General features: G+C 35.6%; 1 protein-coding gene across 9 annotated transcripts in view; it reads left to right on the forward strand.

The window, feature by feature from the left end:
* The window catches only part of LOC104972343 (E3 ubiquitin-protein ligase TRIM38-like), a 182,372-nt gene that overhangs the window by 22,378 nt on the left and 144,212 nt on the right, over positions 1-15,782 (forward strand). For all 9 annotated transcript variants that reach the window (XR_009492558.1, XM_059880610.1, XM_059880614.1 and 6 more), the window contains 3 exons: positions 432-449; positions 3,801-3,821; positions 6,123-6,143. Coding sequence is in view for 8 of the 9 variants with exons in the window: in XM_059880610.1 (XP_059736593.1) it covers positions 432-449; positions 3,801-3,821; positions 6,123-6,143 (60 nt within the window). In the remaining variant the exon portion in view is untranslated. The remainder of the gene's footprint in view (positions 1-431; positions 450-3,800; positions 3,822-6,122; positions 6,144-15,782) is intronic.

The following is a 15,782-nucleotide window of genomic DNA, read 5'->3' on the forward strand; positions in this document are numbered from 1 at the left end:
TTGACATCCCTGGTTCAAGATGTTAAACAATGCTCATGGCTCTTAACATTTTAGATATTACAATAGTTGATTTAACCCTGTCTATTAAGTAGCAGCCAAATAAATGTATAGAGCTAATAATCTGAATATTTATACATTAGTTCTGTCAACATAGATAAAATACAGTTTGAAAGATCAACTTCAGAACTAGTATTTTAAGAATTTTCTCCAGTTAAGACAATACTTAATTGTCTATTTCAGGAGAATACTATATTTTAAAAAAGAGCTGTCACACAGTCCACAGTGTGCGTTTTCTGTGTGCTTATGTGTTGCTGTGTATGCTTTCTGAGAGCTATAATTTTACATATGTGGTCAATATTTGCTATAAATTTTGTTTTTTGATCTTCCGTTTCCATGATTGACCCTAAATTTTCCATTTTGTTTTTCTAAAGAACCTCAGGAAAGAAGTGGTAAGTAAAAACTTATTACTCACAAATGACTTATACATAACTAATTTTTTATACCAAACCATTCACAATATCTTAATCCATAAGATATCTTATCTTTTCTTTTTATCATATCTTATCTTTTCCCTGTCTTGTCCTTCCCCTAGATGTCTGTCTTATATCTACAAATTTGTTACAGACTTATTCAGAAGATGTTCTCTCCATTTAGTTTCTCCTCCTAAAAGCCATTTCAATTCCCACTTTCCCCATTCCACATCATTTCCTTCCTACACATATCAGCATTTTCTGTTTTCCTCAGTCTGTCTCTGAGGACTTGACACAGGCTCACTGAAAACTTGAAGAGACAGGGGACATTAAACTGAAAGCACAGGGTTACATCCTCTTTATCTTCTGGGCACACCCCTAGTCAGGAACTTCTTCATATTCTATTTTTAAAGGCACACATTTAGATCAATAATACTTCCCCAAATCTGCACAGTTGAGAGAAGATACCTAACAGGCTGAGTGAAGTTTGTCTATTCATTGTCCCTTCAGTTCAGTTCAGTTCAGTCGCTCAATCATGTCTGACCCTTTGCTACCCTGTGAACTGCAGCACGCCAGGCCACCCTTTCCATCACCAACTCCTGGAGTCCACCAAAACCCATGTCCATTGAGTCAGTGATGCCATCCAACCATTTTATCCTCTGTCGTCCCCTTCTCCTCCTACCGTCAACCTTTCCCAGCATCAGAGTCTTTTCAAATAAGTCAGCTCTTTGTATCAGGTGGCCAAAGTTATTGGAGTTTTGCTTCAATATCAGTCCTTCCAATGAACACCCAGGACTGATCTCCTTTAGAATGGACTGGATGGATCTCCTTGCAGTCGAAGGGACTCTCAAGAGTCTTCTCCAACACCACAGTTCAAAAGCATCAATTCTTCAGCATTCAGCTCTCTTCATAGTCCAACTCTCAAATCCTTACATGACCACTGGCAAAACCATAACCTTGACTAGATGAATCTTTTTTGACAAAACAATGTCTCTGCTTTTTAATATGCTATCTAGGTTGGTCATAAATTTCCTTCCAATGAATAAGTGTCTTTTAATTTCATGGCTGCAATCACCATCTGCAATGATTTTGGAGCCCAGAAAAATAAATCAGCCACTGTTTCCCCTGTTTCCCCATTAATTTGCCATTAAGTGATGGGACTGGATGCCATGATCTTAGTTTTCTGAATGTTGAGCTTTAAGCCAACTTTTTCACTCTCCTCTTTCACTTTCATCAAGAGGCTCTTTAGTTCTTCACTTTGAAAGCCTGTGTAAATTCTGCTTTTCTTCTTGGCCCATAAACTTGACACACATTCTTCCATTGTACCCAGATACATTGCCCTAGCATTCCAAAGCATAAAAACATTTCCAGTTATTCTTGGAATTTTTTTTCTTTCAAGAATGGTAATTTTTTCCTTTTTATTTGAATTTTTGTTTTGCATTTTGAATGCCACAATGATCATCTTGGCAACACAAACTTTGTTTAGTGTTTTTAGAAGAAATATATATTCCAGGAAATTTTCAGTTGTTTGTCTGTCTCTTGTACTTTCCTCATAGCTCAGTTGGTAAAGAATCTGCTGACAATGCAGGAGATCCGCGCCCAATCCCTTGGTCTGGAAGATCCCCTGGAGGGGGAAATGGCAGCCCACTCCAGTATTCTTGCCTGGAGAATCCCATGGACAGAGGAGCCTGGCAGGCTACAGTCCATAGTTCACAAAGAGTCAGACACAACTGAGTGACTAACATTTTTACTTTTCTGATTTCTCAATTTTTCCTGTGAAAGACATAGAAATCATTACTGTGGGATTTTGCCCAAGATATTGTCTTACAATACAAATATAATGCAATTAGAACTTTAACAGGTTCCATGTATTTGTATTTTTAAATAATTTCTATTTCAAAGGAAATTCAACTATATATTGATTTAATATTTCAATGAAGCTCTGTGTAATGCACAGATTATTGGGGAATGGTGGCTTTGATCTATTCTTTCTCTTTGCAAGTACCTCTTTTTGGATATGAATGTGTGTTTTCCTTTTATTCTGAAAATGTTGGAAAGCCCAATACAAACCAATGATTGGCATATGCCATATCCTTTATCCCAGAGGGAGGGCTATCATACTGCCCTGCAGTCTACAATTCTCTCTTTATCCCTTATGTACAGAAGTACAATAAATCTTTCTTTGATTGATGAGATGGTCTTTGAACATTGCAGTCTGTATTCTCAGAATACACCTCTCAGGAACAACTTTGGAAGTACTTGAAAGTTTTGCCCTCCTTCTTTCTGACATCATGACTAATTTTGAATAAATTGTTTCTTTCCTTTTTTTATTGTTAAATGTGAAGGGGAGCAAGGTAAGTCCTATAAGTGTGTTTCCTTGTATGTAAACATGGTTTCATCTATTACTTGTGCTTTTCACTTCAGCTTCTAAGAATCATTTATCTCAACTCTGAGTTGTGAATATTTTACATGATTTTTTTTCTGGATCTTATCTTTGCAACTAAGGGTTTCGTCTGCATTTGCTGTTAAATTATTCTCCCAATATTGTTATTTCATTTGTCCTGTTATCATAATGAATGAAGCATTCCTTTTCAGTCAAGTAAATTTTACTAATCCTAGTCCTCTGTAGCCATTAGGGTTTTCAAAGTGGCTGACATGAAAGTTTTGTCCAAGATATACCTAAGTCACTTCATTTAGACCCACTTCACAGTCACTATTTTATTTTTCTTCTCAAGGAACTTAAGAGAAATTTTATTTAGGAAAAGAGAACTTCACATACACAGTGTTATGTATTCCTAGTTGATGAAAATATTTTTAGTGGTGGAGCCCAGGCGATATATTCTGTAGTACCACTAGAAGTAGTAGTAGATCCTCCAGTTCAGTGATAGAGCCTCCAATTCAGTGTTTGCGGCTACTTTAATCACTTAGATGTAATAACCAAAATGAATGTACGTATTAACTGAAAGGCAAAGTACTTATCAGATCATACAAACTGAATGATAAAAGCCTAGCTATGTCAAATAGGATGAGGAAATTTTTAAAGGGTACCACGAGAACTGAAGTTTCTTAAATGTTAAATCAAATCAGAATATTCATTTTACGCCCATTTTCATTTTGAGAAAAACACTCTTTGGAAATATTTGAGCTCTCAGCCACTGGACACGTGTATATTGTAGGATTGTGTGCGTGTTCATGCAGTGGTATGTACATGTGTGTATTTGTGTGAACATCCATGTGGGTTCACTTTGAAACATAAATTTTTCATTGCATTTAAATTACCTCCCCATTTTTATACTATATTTACTTTGATCTCTTTATTTTCTCTTTCAGGAAGACCTGCACTGACAGTAGGTAAATTTTCAAAAAACCTGTTGCTCCCAACTCCATTAAAATGATGGTTTCTCATTGCATTAGCATTTTCTGCCTTTTAATCTGTATCTACTATTGGCCTGCTCTTTCCTGAATGTCTACATTTCCCTCCCAATTAAATGTTTATGCACTTCTTTCTTAAGTGACCTAAAGTTAATGTCATTTTAGTAACCCAATCTTCCTTTATTTTCCATTCCTTCTTTTAAATTCTAAACCAGTCTTTACCTGTGGATATTGGCTTTTCCAGACACTTGCAGTCATTTCGCTGAGTAACTGGTGAGATGAAGGGCATTAGTCTGATAGGTACGTTTTGTTTTCTGTTATGAAACACATCCAAAGATAGGATGTCCATCACATATATCAGGTTCATAGGACCATTTTTATGGCAATGATACTTACCAAACATTTAGAGATGAGGGATGATGTCTATCATGTGAGTAATGTTTTTCCATGTATTGTCCACTCAGACATGAGTAAACATGACTCATTAGTTAATTTGAATCTGAAGCTCATTTATCCAGTTCTCTTTACCATTTTGTTCAAGCATTTTCAGGTATACAAATAATTTTACTTGATTCTCCTGGAAAACAGTACTACTGTCTGAAGTTTGGAAGCCTTATGACTGCAGTTTGGTTCTCTCTCCTCAGGATTGCTTTGTCAATTTCATAGGAATTTCATATATATTACTTGTTGTAGTTCTGTGAAAAATGTCAGACGTAATTTTTTAGGGATCACATTAAATTTTTTATTGCTTTGGGTATTAGTGTGGACATTTTAGAAGTATTATTCATTATAATCCAAGAACATGGAATATCTTTCCATTTCTTTGAATCATTTTCTATCAGAAATATAATTTTTAGTGTTTAATGTATTTTGGTAATGATGTGTTACAACTGTATTTTAGATTTCAATGGAATTCACTGCAAAAATTTCTCTATTTAATGAACATATGACTACTGTTACAGATAGAGTTTAAAGGTATAGGCTTTGTCATAGATACTTCTATCCTTTTAGTTTCCCTGTTGAAAGACAAATAGTTTATTTTATCTTACAAACTGAATAAGTTTAGTTCAGTTCAGTCACTCAGTGTTGTCTGACTCTTTGTGACCCCATGGACTGCAGCACATAAGGCTTCCATGTCCATCACCAAATCCCAGAGCTTACTCAAACCAGTGTCCATTGAGTCAGTGATACCAACCAACCATTTCACCCTCTGTGGTCCCCTTCTTCTCCTGCCTTCAATCTTTCCCAGCATCAGAGTCTCTTCCAATGAGTCAGTTCCTTGCATCAGGTAGACAAAGGACTGGAGTTTCAGCTTCTGCATCAGTCATTCCAATGAATATTCAGGACTGGTTTCCTTTGGGTTTGACTTGTTGGATTTCCTTGCTGTCCAAGAGACTCTCTTGGAGCCCAGGAAAATAAAGTCTCTCGCTGTTTCCATTGTTTTCCCATCTATTTGCCATGATGTGACGGGACTGGATTCCATGGTCTTAGTTTTCTAATGTTGAGTTTTAAGCCAACTTTTTCACTCTCCTCTTTCACTTTCATCAAGAGGCTCTTCAGTTCTTCTTAGCTTTCTGCCATAAGGGTGGTGTCATCTGCATATCTGAGGTTATTCATGTTCCTCCTGGCAATCTTGATTCCAGCTTGTGCTTCATCCAGCCCAGTGTTTCTCATGATGTACTCTGCATATAAGTTAAATAGCAGGGTGACAATAAACAGCCTTCACATACTCCTTTCCCAATTTGGAACCAGTCTGTTGTTCCATGTCCAGTTCTTACTGTTGCTTCTTGACCTGCATATAGATATCTCAAGAGGCAAGTGAGGTGGTCTTGTATTCCCATCTCTAAGAATTTTCCACATTAAGATGGGCACCATAAAGGACAGAAATGGTATGGACCTACCAGAAGCAAAAACTGAATAATGAAAGCCTAATTCATGACAAAAGAGACCTTGAACTATTTAAAAAGATTACTTCTACAATTAAAATTCCTAACATTCTTTCTCAAAATAGTAAAATGACTTACTTTATGCCCCTCTTGATTTCTAGAGCATATCCTTGAGCAAAGTGAGGTTTTGGTCTTCTGACTGTGTTAAATGTGTGTATGTCTGTGTGCTCCTGTGTATATTTATGTTCCATATGTCTCTTACTCTTCTTGTATTTGTATGTATTAGACTCAGAATAACTTTAATTTTTACAAGCAATATTTTAAATAAAGTGAACTGTCTTTGTTTTTTTTTTTTAAATAACTAATTAGATCTTCTTTTTTTTTTTTTTTCCAGGGGATCTTCTAAAAATATATGGTAAATTTTTCTGACACTCTTTACCCCATAAACCTATAAATAATTGTAACATTGTCTGTCTTTCTATTTATATTCCATTCATTGACTCATTTTTCTCCCTTCATTTACCGATATTTTATATAGACTACAACAATTGTAATTTTTTCTTTTTTACATAATTCCATCTCTTCCCATTCCTTGGTTTCTTTGGAAACCTTTTATTTCTGTAAACATTAGCTGTGAAAAAATTCGTATGTCTCCAGAGAATTGATTTGATTTTGATTTTTGTAAAATTGAGTTATGTTTAGGTGATCATTTTCATCCTGTATATGTTCTCATGCAAATAATCACTGATGTAGAATCTCTGTGACCTTTCAAGTTCAAAGGACAATATCCATACACTTGATACTGACCTAAAACTTCAGTGAAAAGAAAACTCCAAATTTGCTAAGTAAAGCTTCTCCACCTTCTGGTCCTCCAAGGACTATAAATTCTGATGTCATTCATTGGCCAAGTGTGAGCTCTAAGCTAACTCTCCAATAAACCTTGATCTTATTAACCACTTGTTCTGAGGTTAATAAATGTTTTACCTAATATTGTGCTTTCTTTCAAAATTACTAGTTTTTCAAAACTACATTTTTTTCTTAACTTGTTTAAGAATTTTCCAGTTAAAGAAGGCTCATTTCATAACATATTTCTCATTAATGAAATGTTGTGTTAGTGAAAAAAATAGTTACTTTTCCTTGGAAACTTTTAAAAGACTTTTTCAGAAAACATGAATTCATATACTAAGCTTTTACCACTTGTATCCTCTTGGTACTTTTTGTTTACATTTTTGTTTCAGTGAAATTGAACTTAACAAGATACTTCTTTATATTTCGTAGGCAGCTAAAAGTACCTAATTCTCTATTAACCCATGTGTACAGAAGGGTCCCTTTATTGTTCATTTCCTCATCACTTTTAAAATGTATCTCCAGGATGTCTGCTAATGGTATTAATATATATGTATATATATATATATATATATATATTTTATATAGTCAGAAGGACTAACACAATACCAAAGATTGATGTTGCTTAACCTGGAGGACCTCCTAAAATGCCTCTTCTTATGGGGCTGTTTCCCATCGTATATCCATTTGGGAAATGAGTGTATGAACTTTATATTACATGACTTCTCTTTAGTGAGATAGACATAAACCATATGGCTTGAATTCTCAAAAATGTCTGTCAGTTTGAATCTAAGAGAAAACCAAGGAAGCATTAAAAAAATTTGACCTCCTCCCTCCCTTTCTACTATTTTCTTCCTGTTTTAAATGTATATTACACATTATTTCCTTTATTTATTTATTATATACTTTATTATTTTCCATTAATAAATTGAAGATGGAAAAAGGCATATCTCACAGCATATTTCACTGTGAACCTAAGCGTGCCTTTGTGTGTTTCTCATAACTTTGTCTTCGGCTCTCAATTATCATCCTCCTCAACACCATCGTGCATGTGGCTTACATCATGCGTGTGCATATGGTTTGTCTTGTGATTGTCTTTCCAAAGGAAGCCTGCCTTCTGCCTTTGTTATTCAATTTCCCCCATTACTACTTCTGTGATTTATTTTCTTTATATAATCTAGGTAGAGACTTCTTTTGGGTCAACTAAATTTTAGCAGTTATACATTTCAAAAGTCTGCATTTTCAAGATTCTGAAGTATGAATTTTCTCCAATATATGTTGTCATTTTCTTTACAACCACTTTCACTGTCATTTAGTACTTACATTTCTTCTTTCATGTAATTCCATTAAGAAGTACTTCACTTAGGTATTACTTAAAATAGAAATTTCTATTACAAAAGTTTATGTATTCATCAGTTGATAAAATCTGAATAGAATTACCCAGGAAACAAATCCTGCATTTCTTTTGCAACACTGGCCAAATGTTAAGTTAATGTTCATGTCTTTAAAGGCATCTTAGGTATTATAATAATGAAGTGGACACCATCTATTATGCAACAACCCAAAGAATTTATTAGAGCTAGAAACCATATCATTAGGTTAAAACCCTAATGAAAAATAATTAATAATAATAAATAAATATATAATGAATAATAAATAAAGCTAATAACCCTAATAATAAACAGTTTATGACAAAACAGCAAAAAAACTAAAGAATATATATATATGTATATATATAGTTTTATTTATTTAGTTAGTTTTTGGCTGTGCTGGATCTTCATCATTGTGTGGGCTTTTCTCTAGTTGTAGAGAGCAGAGGCTACTCTCCAGTTGTGGTGTGTGGGTTTTTCATTGCAGTGACTTCTCTCTGTTACGGGCAGAATACAAGCTCTAGAGTGTGCAGGTTTCAGTAGTTGTGGCACGTGGGCTCAGTAGTTGTGATTCCCGAATTCCAGAGCACAGGCTCAATAGTTGTGACACATGGGCTTAGTTGCTCTGTGGTATCTGGGATCTTCCTGGGCCAGGGATCGAACCCATGTCTCCTGCATTGGCTGGCAGATTCTTTACCACGGAGGCACTAGGCACTAGGGATGCCCAAGAATATTTTTCAAATATAAACTTCAAAACTATTCTTTTTTTTCTTAAGATGATTTGTTTTTTCCTCCTATTCCTCTATTGAAAATGTGAGGTGTCATCCCCTATGTGTATGGTGTGTGTCTGTGTATCTGCATTCAGATAGTTATAAATTTATATATAAATTTTATAATAAATTTTGTTTCTTGGTTTTCCATTTTCATGATATTGAACTTAAACTTTTCATTTTATCTTTTTGAAGAACCTCAGAAAACAAACAGTAAGTATTTTAAAAACTTGTTCACAAATCCCTATTACGTGACTGAATTGCCTGAAGCCTTATCTTTCCAGACTTAATGCTTTTCTTTTCCTTGTCTTGCCCTTCTCCTGGATGTGTACCTTTGCAGTTGCAGATTTTATTTATAGACTTCCCCATAGAAAGTTCTCTCCATTTATTTTCTCAACCTAGAATCATTTTCAATTTCTTTTTTTAAATTATTTATCATGTATTTCCTATTAACGTTGTCTTTATTTTTTCTATTTTTTTAGTGGTTTGTTATAATAAGGCTCACAGAAAAGTTGATAAGATGAAGAGCATTAGATTAGGACTCCACTTTGTGTGTCTCCCAGGAGACCTCCCTAGATAGCAACTCTATCACATTCCAATTTTACCAGTCCACATTTAAGCGAATGAGACTTTCCCAAACAGGCAGAATTGAGGGAAACTGCCTACAGAGTGCAGTTGCTTTGTCCCTTCAAAGCCTGTATGTATTCTGATATTCTTCTTTCATCCATAAACTTGAGGCACATTCTTCCACTGAGCTTGAGTATCTTATCCAGGCACTCCTGAATTTAAGATCTCCAACATATTTGTGTCTCAGGAAATGTTCACTTGTTTGTATTCTCTTTCAAGTCTCAATTTTTGATGTAAAAGATAACGAAACCATTGTCCTGGGAAGTCACTGAGAATTTTTTTTCTAAAAGTGGATAAAATTTTAATAATTCTGGTATCCTTTAATGACAGTTTTCAGTGACAATTTTTATTTCAAAGGAAATTCAACTCAGTAATATCAAATAAATGTATTTGACAGGAGTTAAATGACTACTCTTACAGGTAAATTTGTGGACAGAGGGACTCGGTCCCTCCTCATGTCTTTTCAAGTACCTCTCTTACAAATGAGTTTTCTTTGTTGTCTGCATGTTCTTAAAAAGGACAGTGGAGTAAGGCAAGACCAATTCCTGATATGACTTTTATCACTGAGGGCAAGCTATGCTACCTCTTTGCATGGTGTCATTTTCAATCTTATTCTCTTTGGAACCTGGGCGTATATGGAAGTGCAACATGAAAAAAGTGAAAAATGCAAGTGTTAGTCACTCATCATGTCCTGCTCTTTGTGACCCCATGGACTGTAGCCCAGCAGACTCCTCTGTCCATGGAATTCTCCAGGCAAGAATGCTGGAGTGTGTAGCCGTTCCCTTCTCCAGGGGATCTTATCAACCCAGGGATGGAACATAGGTCACTTGCATTGCAGGCAGATTCTTTACCATCTGAACCACCAAGAAAGACTGTATTTCCCTCTAAGTGGTGAAATGGGCTTTGAATCTCATGATTCTGATTTTCAGAAATGTGTATTGTTTAGGCCCCACAGAAGACAATGGCAGTGTTTGAAAAGTTAGTCCTCCTCCATTCCTGACATGTTACTTCTTTTGAAGTGAATTTTGTATTTGTGTTTTGACTGTCAGTAACTGTTAGGCAAAAAAAGGGAAGATCTTGTTAATGTATTGGGTACATAATGTACTACGAACGGGGTATTGAGTCATAGTTTCCTCTGTCATTGAACGTTTGTCTTCAAAGCTCAATCATTATCTTCCTCAAAGTCAGGATACTAATATTCTTCTATAATCTGTCTCATTTTTTGTCTTTTCAATGGTTGTGTGACATATTCATTTGTTACTCAATTTCCCACAATCTGTGATTTGTCCTATTGTCTCAATCTCTCTTAGGTATAGGAGTAGTGAAGTTGACTGCATCTATGTAGTAAAAGCACAGGTGTTTATTAGAGCTAGTAAGCCAAATAATAACAAGAGTAGTACATTCAATATAGGTAAAGAACATTTCTTTAACTGAAAACTTTAGAATTATTGTTTTAAATTTTTCACAATTAATACAATACTTTTATTTTTTATCCTTATTCCCCTTTGGAGAATAGTCTCTTAACCAAGTGAGCTCTCAGCCACTGTGTGTGTGAGTGTGTGCATGCACATATGCATTTGGATACTTAAAATTTACATATGAATTTTGTAATAAATTTTGCGTCTTGGTGTACCATTTCCATGATATTGCCCTTAAATTTCCCATTTTATCTTTCTAAAGGACCCCAGACGAAAAATGTTAAGTATCCTAAAACTTGTTTCTCACAAACTTCATTTACATGAGTGTTTTCTTGAGACTTGACAGTCCCACTCTCATAATCCACATGCTTTCTTTCTATGGCCCTGTTTCTGAATGTCTACCTTTACCTCTCCAGTCGTTACTTAGAGATTTCCCCATAGAGAGTTCACTTCATTAATTTCCCCTTCTAAAATCTATTTCAATTCCTTTTCCATTCTGTATCATTTTCTTTCTATTTAATTTTTTAACTATTTTTAGCAACTTGCTATCAGTTCAGTTCAGTTCAGTCACTCAGTTGTGTCCAACTCTTTGCGATCCCATGACTCGCACAACACCAGGCCTCCTTGTCCATCACCATTTCCCGGAGCTCACTCAAACTCATGTCCATTGAGTCGGTGATGCCATCCAACCATTTCATCCTCTGTCGTCCCCTTCTCCTCCTGCCCTCAATCCCTCCCAGCATCAAAGTCTTTTCCAATGAGTCAACTATTCGCATGAGGTGGCCAAAGTACTGGAGTTTCAGCTTTAGCATCACTCCAAAGAATACCCAGGACTGATCTCCTTTAGAATGGACTGGTTGGATCTCCTTGCAGTCCAAGGGATTCTCAAGAGTCTTCTCCAACACCACAGTTCAAAAGCATCAATTCTTCAGCTTGCTATAGGCTTACTTAAAATGTAATGACATAAAGAATATCAGATTGTAAGGAACTGGATTCCATCCTGTTTATTTGTGAGGACGCATCTCAGTTCCAATATCTTGGGCCCACACATAGGTCAATGATAGTTCCTGAAGCTCACAGAGATCAGAGAAGATTGCTAACAGGCTGATGAAGTTTACCTATTCATTGTCCCTTCAAAGCCTGTGTAAATTCTGCTTTCATTTCTTGATCCATAAACAACATTCATTCTTCCACTGTGCCTGAATACATTTCCAGGTATAATAGTATTTCCAATGTTCTTCTTGCAATTTTTTCTTCAAACTATAGTACTCTCTTCCTTTCTATTTGTTTGTTGCTTTACAATTTGAATGACACTTTAATGGTCTTAGTAATCTGAATTCTGTTTAGTGTTTTGAGAAGAAATATACATCCCAGGAAATATCCACTTGTTTACATTCTTCTCTTGGTTCTCAACATGAGAATCCAAGAAACTATTGCCCTAGTAAGTTGCCAAATATTTTTTTTTCCTGCAGCATGATATAATCCTTAAAATATTAACATATTTTAATGACAGTTTTCAGTGACTTTCTTATATCAAAGATACTTTAATTCAGATCTTTATCAAAATTATGTATGTTGTAGTCTTCAGTTGGAGGCTTACCTGCTAGCTCAGTGGTAAAGAGTTTGCCTGCCAATGTAGGAGATGCAGATCCAATCCCTGGGTCAGAATGATCCCCTGGAGAAGGAAATGGCAACTCATTCCAATATTCTTGCCTGGGAAATCCCATGGACAGAGGAACCTGGTGCACTACAGTCATGGGGTCACAAACAAGTCAGACACAATTAGCGATTAAATAGCAATGACGCTTGACTTAACTTCTTCTACAAGTGAATTGTGGACAGATGGATGTCTTTACTCTGTTCTTCAGCATCCTTTTCCTGGTCTTCAATATCCTTTTCAAGTACCTCTTCTGTAGTTCAGTTTCTATCTGTTTTCATTGAATTTGGGAAAAGGAGGTTGACCCAATGCAAGATCAATGAATGTAATGACATTTATTTCAGACAGAGGGTTGACCCCCCCACTTTGTGGTGTCATTTTCATTCTTATTCATTTGAAAACCAGGCATTTATAAAAGTACAATGACATTATCCCCTAATTGGTGAGATGTCCTTTAAAACACATGGTTAAATGCTCAGAAGTGTGTGTCAGTTAATAACACAAAGAAAACCAAGGCTGTGTCTGAAAATTTTGTCTTCCTCCCTTCCTGTTATGTTACTTAATTTTGTGAATCGTTCATTAGTTCCTTTGACTCTGTTACTAAATGTTAGGTGAAAAAAGGCAAATTTCATTAATGTATTTCCCTGTGGATCTAGACATGGTTTCATCTTTTATTGTACCTTTGTCATCAATGCTTAATCTCCATCTTCTTCAAAGTCAATATGCATACATTCTTGTATGATTTTGTCTCATCTTTCTGTCTTTACTATGGATGTTTACTATATGGACTTTTTTCCCCCAGTTTTCCACATTTATCCTTCTGTGATTTGTCTTGCTGTTGCAAAATCTGCAAGCATTTATTTCCTGTCCATTTAATGCTAGTATACACATATTTGGGACTCACTGTCAGTTTCAGTGTGGCTGTTGTGTAATGCATTAATCTAAGTCACTTTCATATCCTATAATTTCTAACCTGCTTCACTGGTATTGATTATTTTATGTTTCTTATATCACTTAATTTAAATCAAATATGTATCATTTAGGAGAGGGTCAGAGCAGAAACCACATAAGATAAGTAGGTATGTTCATTGTTGACATAAATGTGAATAGAGACACCCAGTAAATTCTGGAAGAATTTTTTTCCAATCCTGCAATTAAGTATTTGTATCAAGTTTATGGACCAAAACTACTGTGATCTCTCAACATGTGTGCTAACATCCAAATAAATTGTATCTTACAAACTGAAAATGAAAATCTAACATGTCAAAAGTGATTATTAGCTTTTTAAAAGGTAAATTCCAAAAACAACATTCCTAAAATTACCTTTCAGTGCTCTTAAATGACTCATATTATGCCACTCTCTATTTCTAGAATATATTGTTGAGCAAAAGAGAGGGTTTGGTCACTGAGAATGCGTGAGCTTCTTTGTCTATGTGTGTGTTTGTGTGCACGTGTGTGTGAACATATGCTTATGCTCCTGAGTGTGTATGCACATTCAATATGTGTTTTCCTGTTTTGTGTGAGTGTAAATAATGAAAAATATATTTATAATTTCAAAATGGTCAATAAGATTAATTTATCTTTATTTCTTTTCATATTTACCAGGACTCTTCATTTTATTTTTTAAATGACCATGGAAAAGTATTTAATAAGTGTTTCTAACAACCTTTGCCCCAATACCCTTTAAATGATTGCTCATAATTCCCTGCCTTTCTTTCCATGTATCAATCCACCATGCTCATCTTTTCCCTCTCCCATCTCCAACCTTTTGGATATGGACTACACCATATTAATTCCGTTTACCTCTTTTCCCTAATTCCATCCCTTCTCATTACTTGCTTTTTTTTTTTTTATTTAATTTTATTTTTAAACTTTACAATATTGTATTGGTTTTGCCAAATATCAAAATGAATCCGCCACAGGTATACATGTGTTCCCCATCCTGATTCCTCCTCCCTCCTCCCTCCCCATACCATCCCTCTGGGTCATCCCAGTGCACCAGCCCCAAGCATCCAGTATCGTGCATCGAACCTGGACTGGCGACTCGTGTCATACATGATAGTATACATGTTTCAATGCCATTCTCCCAAATCTTCCTACCCTCTCCCTCTCCTACAGAGTCCATAAGACTGTTCTATACGTCAGTCTCTCTTTTGCTGTCTCGCATACAGGGTTATTGTTATCATCTTTCTAAATTCCATATATATGTGTTAGTATACTATATTGGTGTTTTTCTTTCTGGCTTACTTCACTCTGTATAATAGGCTCCAGTTTCATCCATCTCATTAGAACTGATTCAAATGTATTCTTTTTAATGGCTGAGTAATACTCCGTTGTGTATATGTACCATAGCTTTCTTATCCATTCATCTGCTGATGGACATCTAGGTTGCTTCCATGTCCTGGCTATTATAAACAGTGCTGCGATGAACATTGGGGTACACGTGTCTCTTTCCCTTCTGGTTTCCTCAGTGTGTATGCCCAGCAGTGGGATTGCTGGATCATAAGGCAGTTCTATTTCCAGTTTTTTAAGGAATCTCCACACTGTTTCTCCATAGTGGCTGTACTAGTTTGCATTCCCACCAACAGTGTAAGAGGGTTCCCTTTTCTCCACATCTTCTCCAGCATTTATTGCTTGTAGACTTTTGGATCGCAGCCATTCTGACTGACGTAAAATGGTACCTCATAGTGGTTTTGATTTGCATTTCTCTGATCATGAGTGATGTTGAGCATCTTTTCATGTGTTTGTTAGCCATCTGTATGTCTTCTTTGGAGAAATGTCTATTTAGTTCTTTGGCCCACTTTTTGATTGGGTAATTTATTTTTCCAGAATTGAGCTGTAGGAGTTGCTTGTATATTTTTGAGATTAGTTGTTCGTCCGTTGCTTCATTTGCTATTATTTTCTCCCATTCTGAAGGCTGTCTTTTCACCTTGCTAATAGTTTCCTTTGTTGTGCAGAAGCTTTTAAGTTTAATTAGGTCCCATTTGTTTATTTTTGCTTTTATTTCCAATATTCTGGGAGGTGGGTCATAGAGGATCCTGCTGTGATGTATGTCAGGGAGTGTTTTGCCTATGTTCTCCTCTATGAGTTTTATAGTTTCTGGTCTTATGTTTACATCTTTAATCAATTTTGAGTTTATTTTTGTGTACGGTGTTAGGAAATGTTCTAGTTTCATTCTTTTAGAAGTGGTTGACCAGTTTTCCCAGCACCACTTGTAAAAGAGATTGTCTTTTCTCCACTGTATATCTTTGCCTCCTTTGTCAAAGATAAAGTGTACATATGTGCGTGGATTTATCTCTGGGCTTTCTATTTTGTTCCATTGATCTATATTTCTGTCTTTGTGCCAGTACCATACTGTTGATAACT

This window comes from Bos taurus, chromosome 23 (genome assembly GCF_002263795.3).
Source record: "Bos taurus isolate L1 Dominette 01449 registration number 42190680 breed Hereford chromosome 23, ARS-UCD2.0, whole genome shotgun sequence".
NCBI classification, from domain to species: Eukaryota; Metazoa; Chordata; class Mammalia; order Artiodactyla; family Bovidae; genus Bos; species Bos taurus.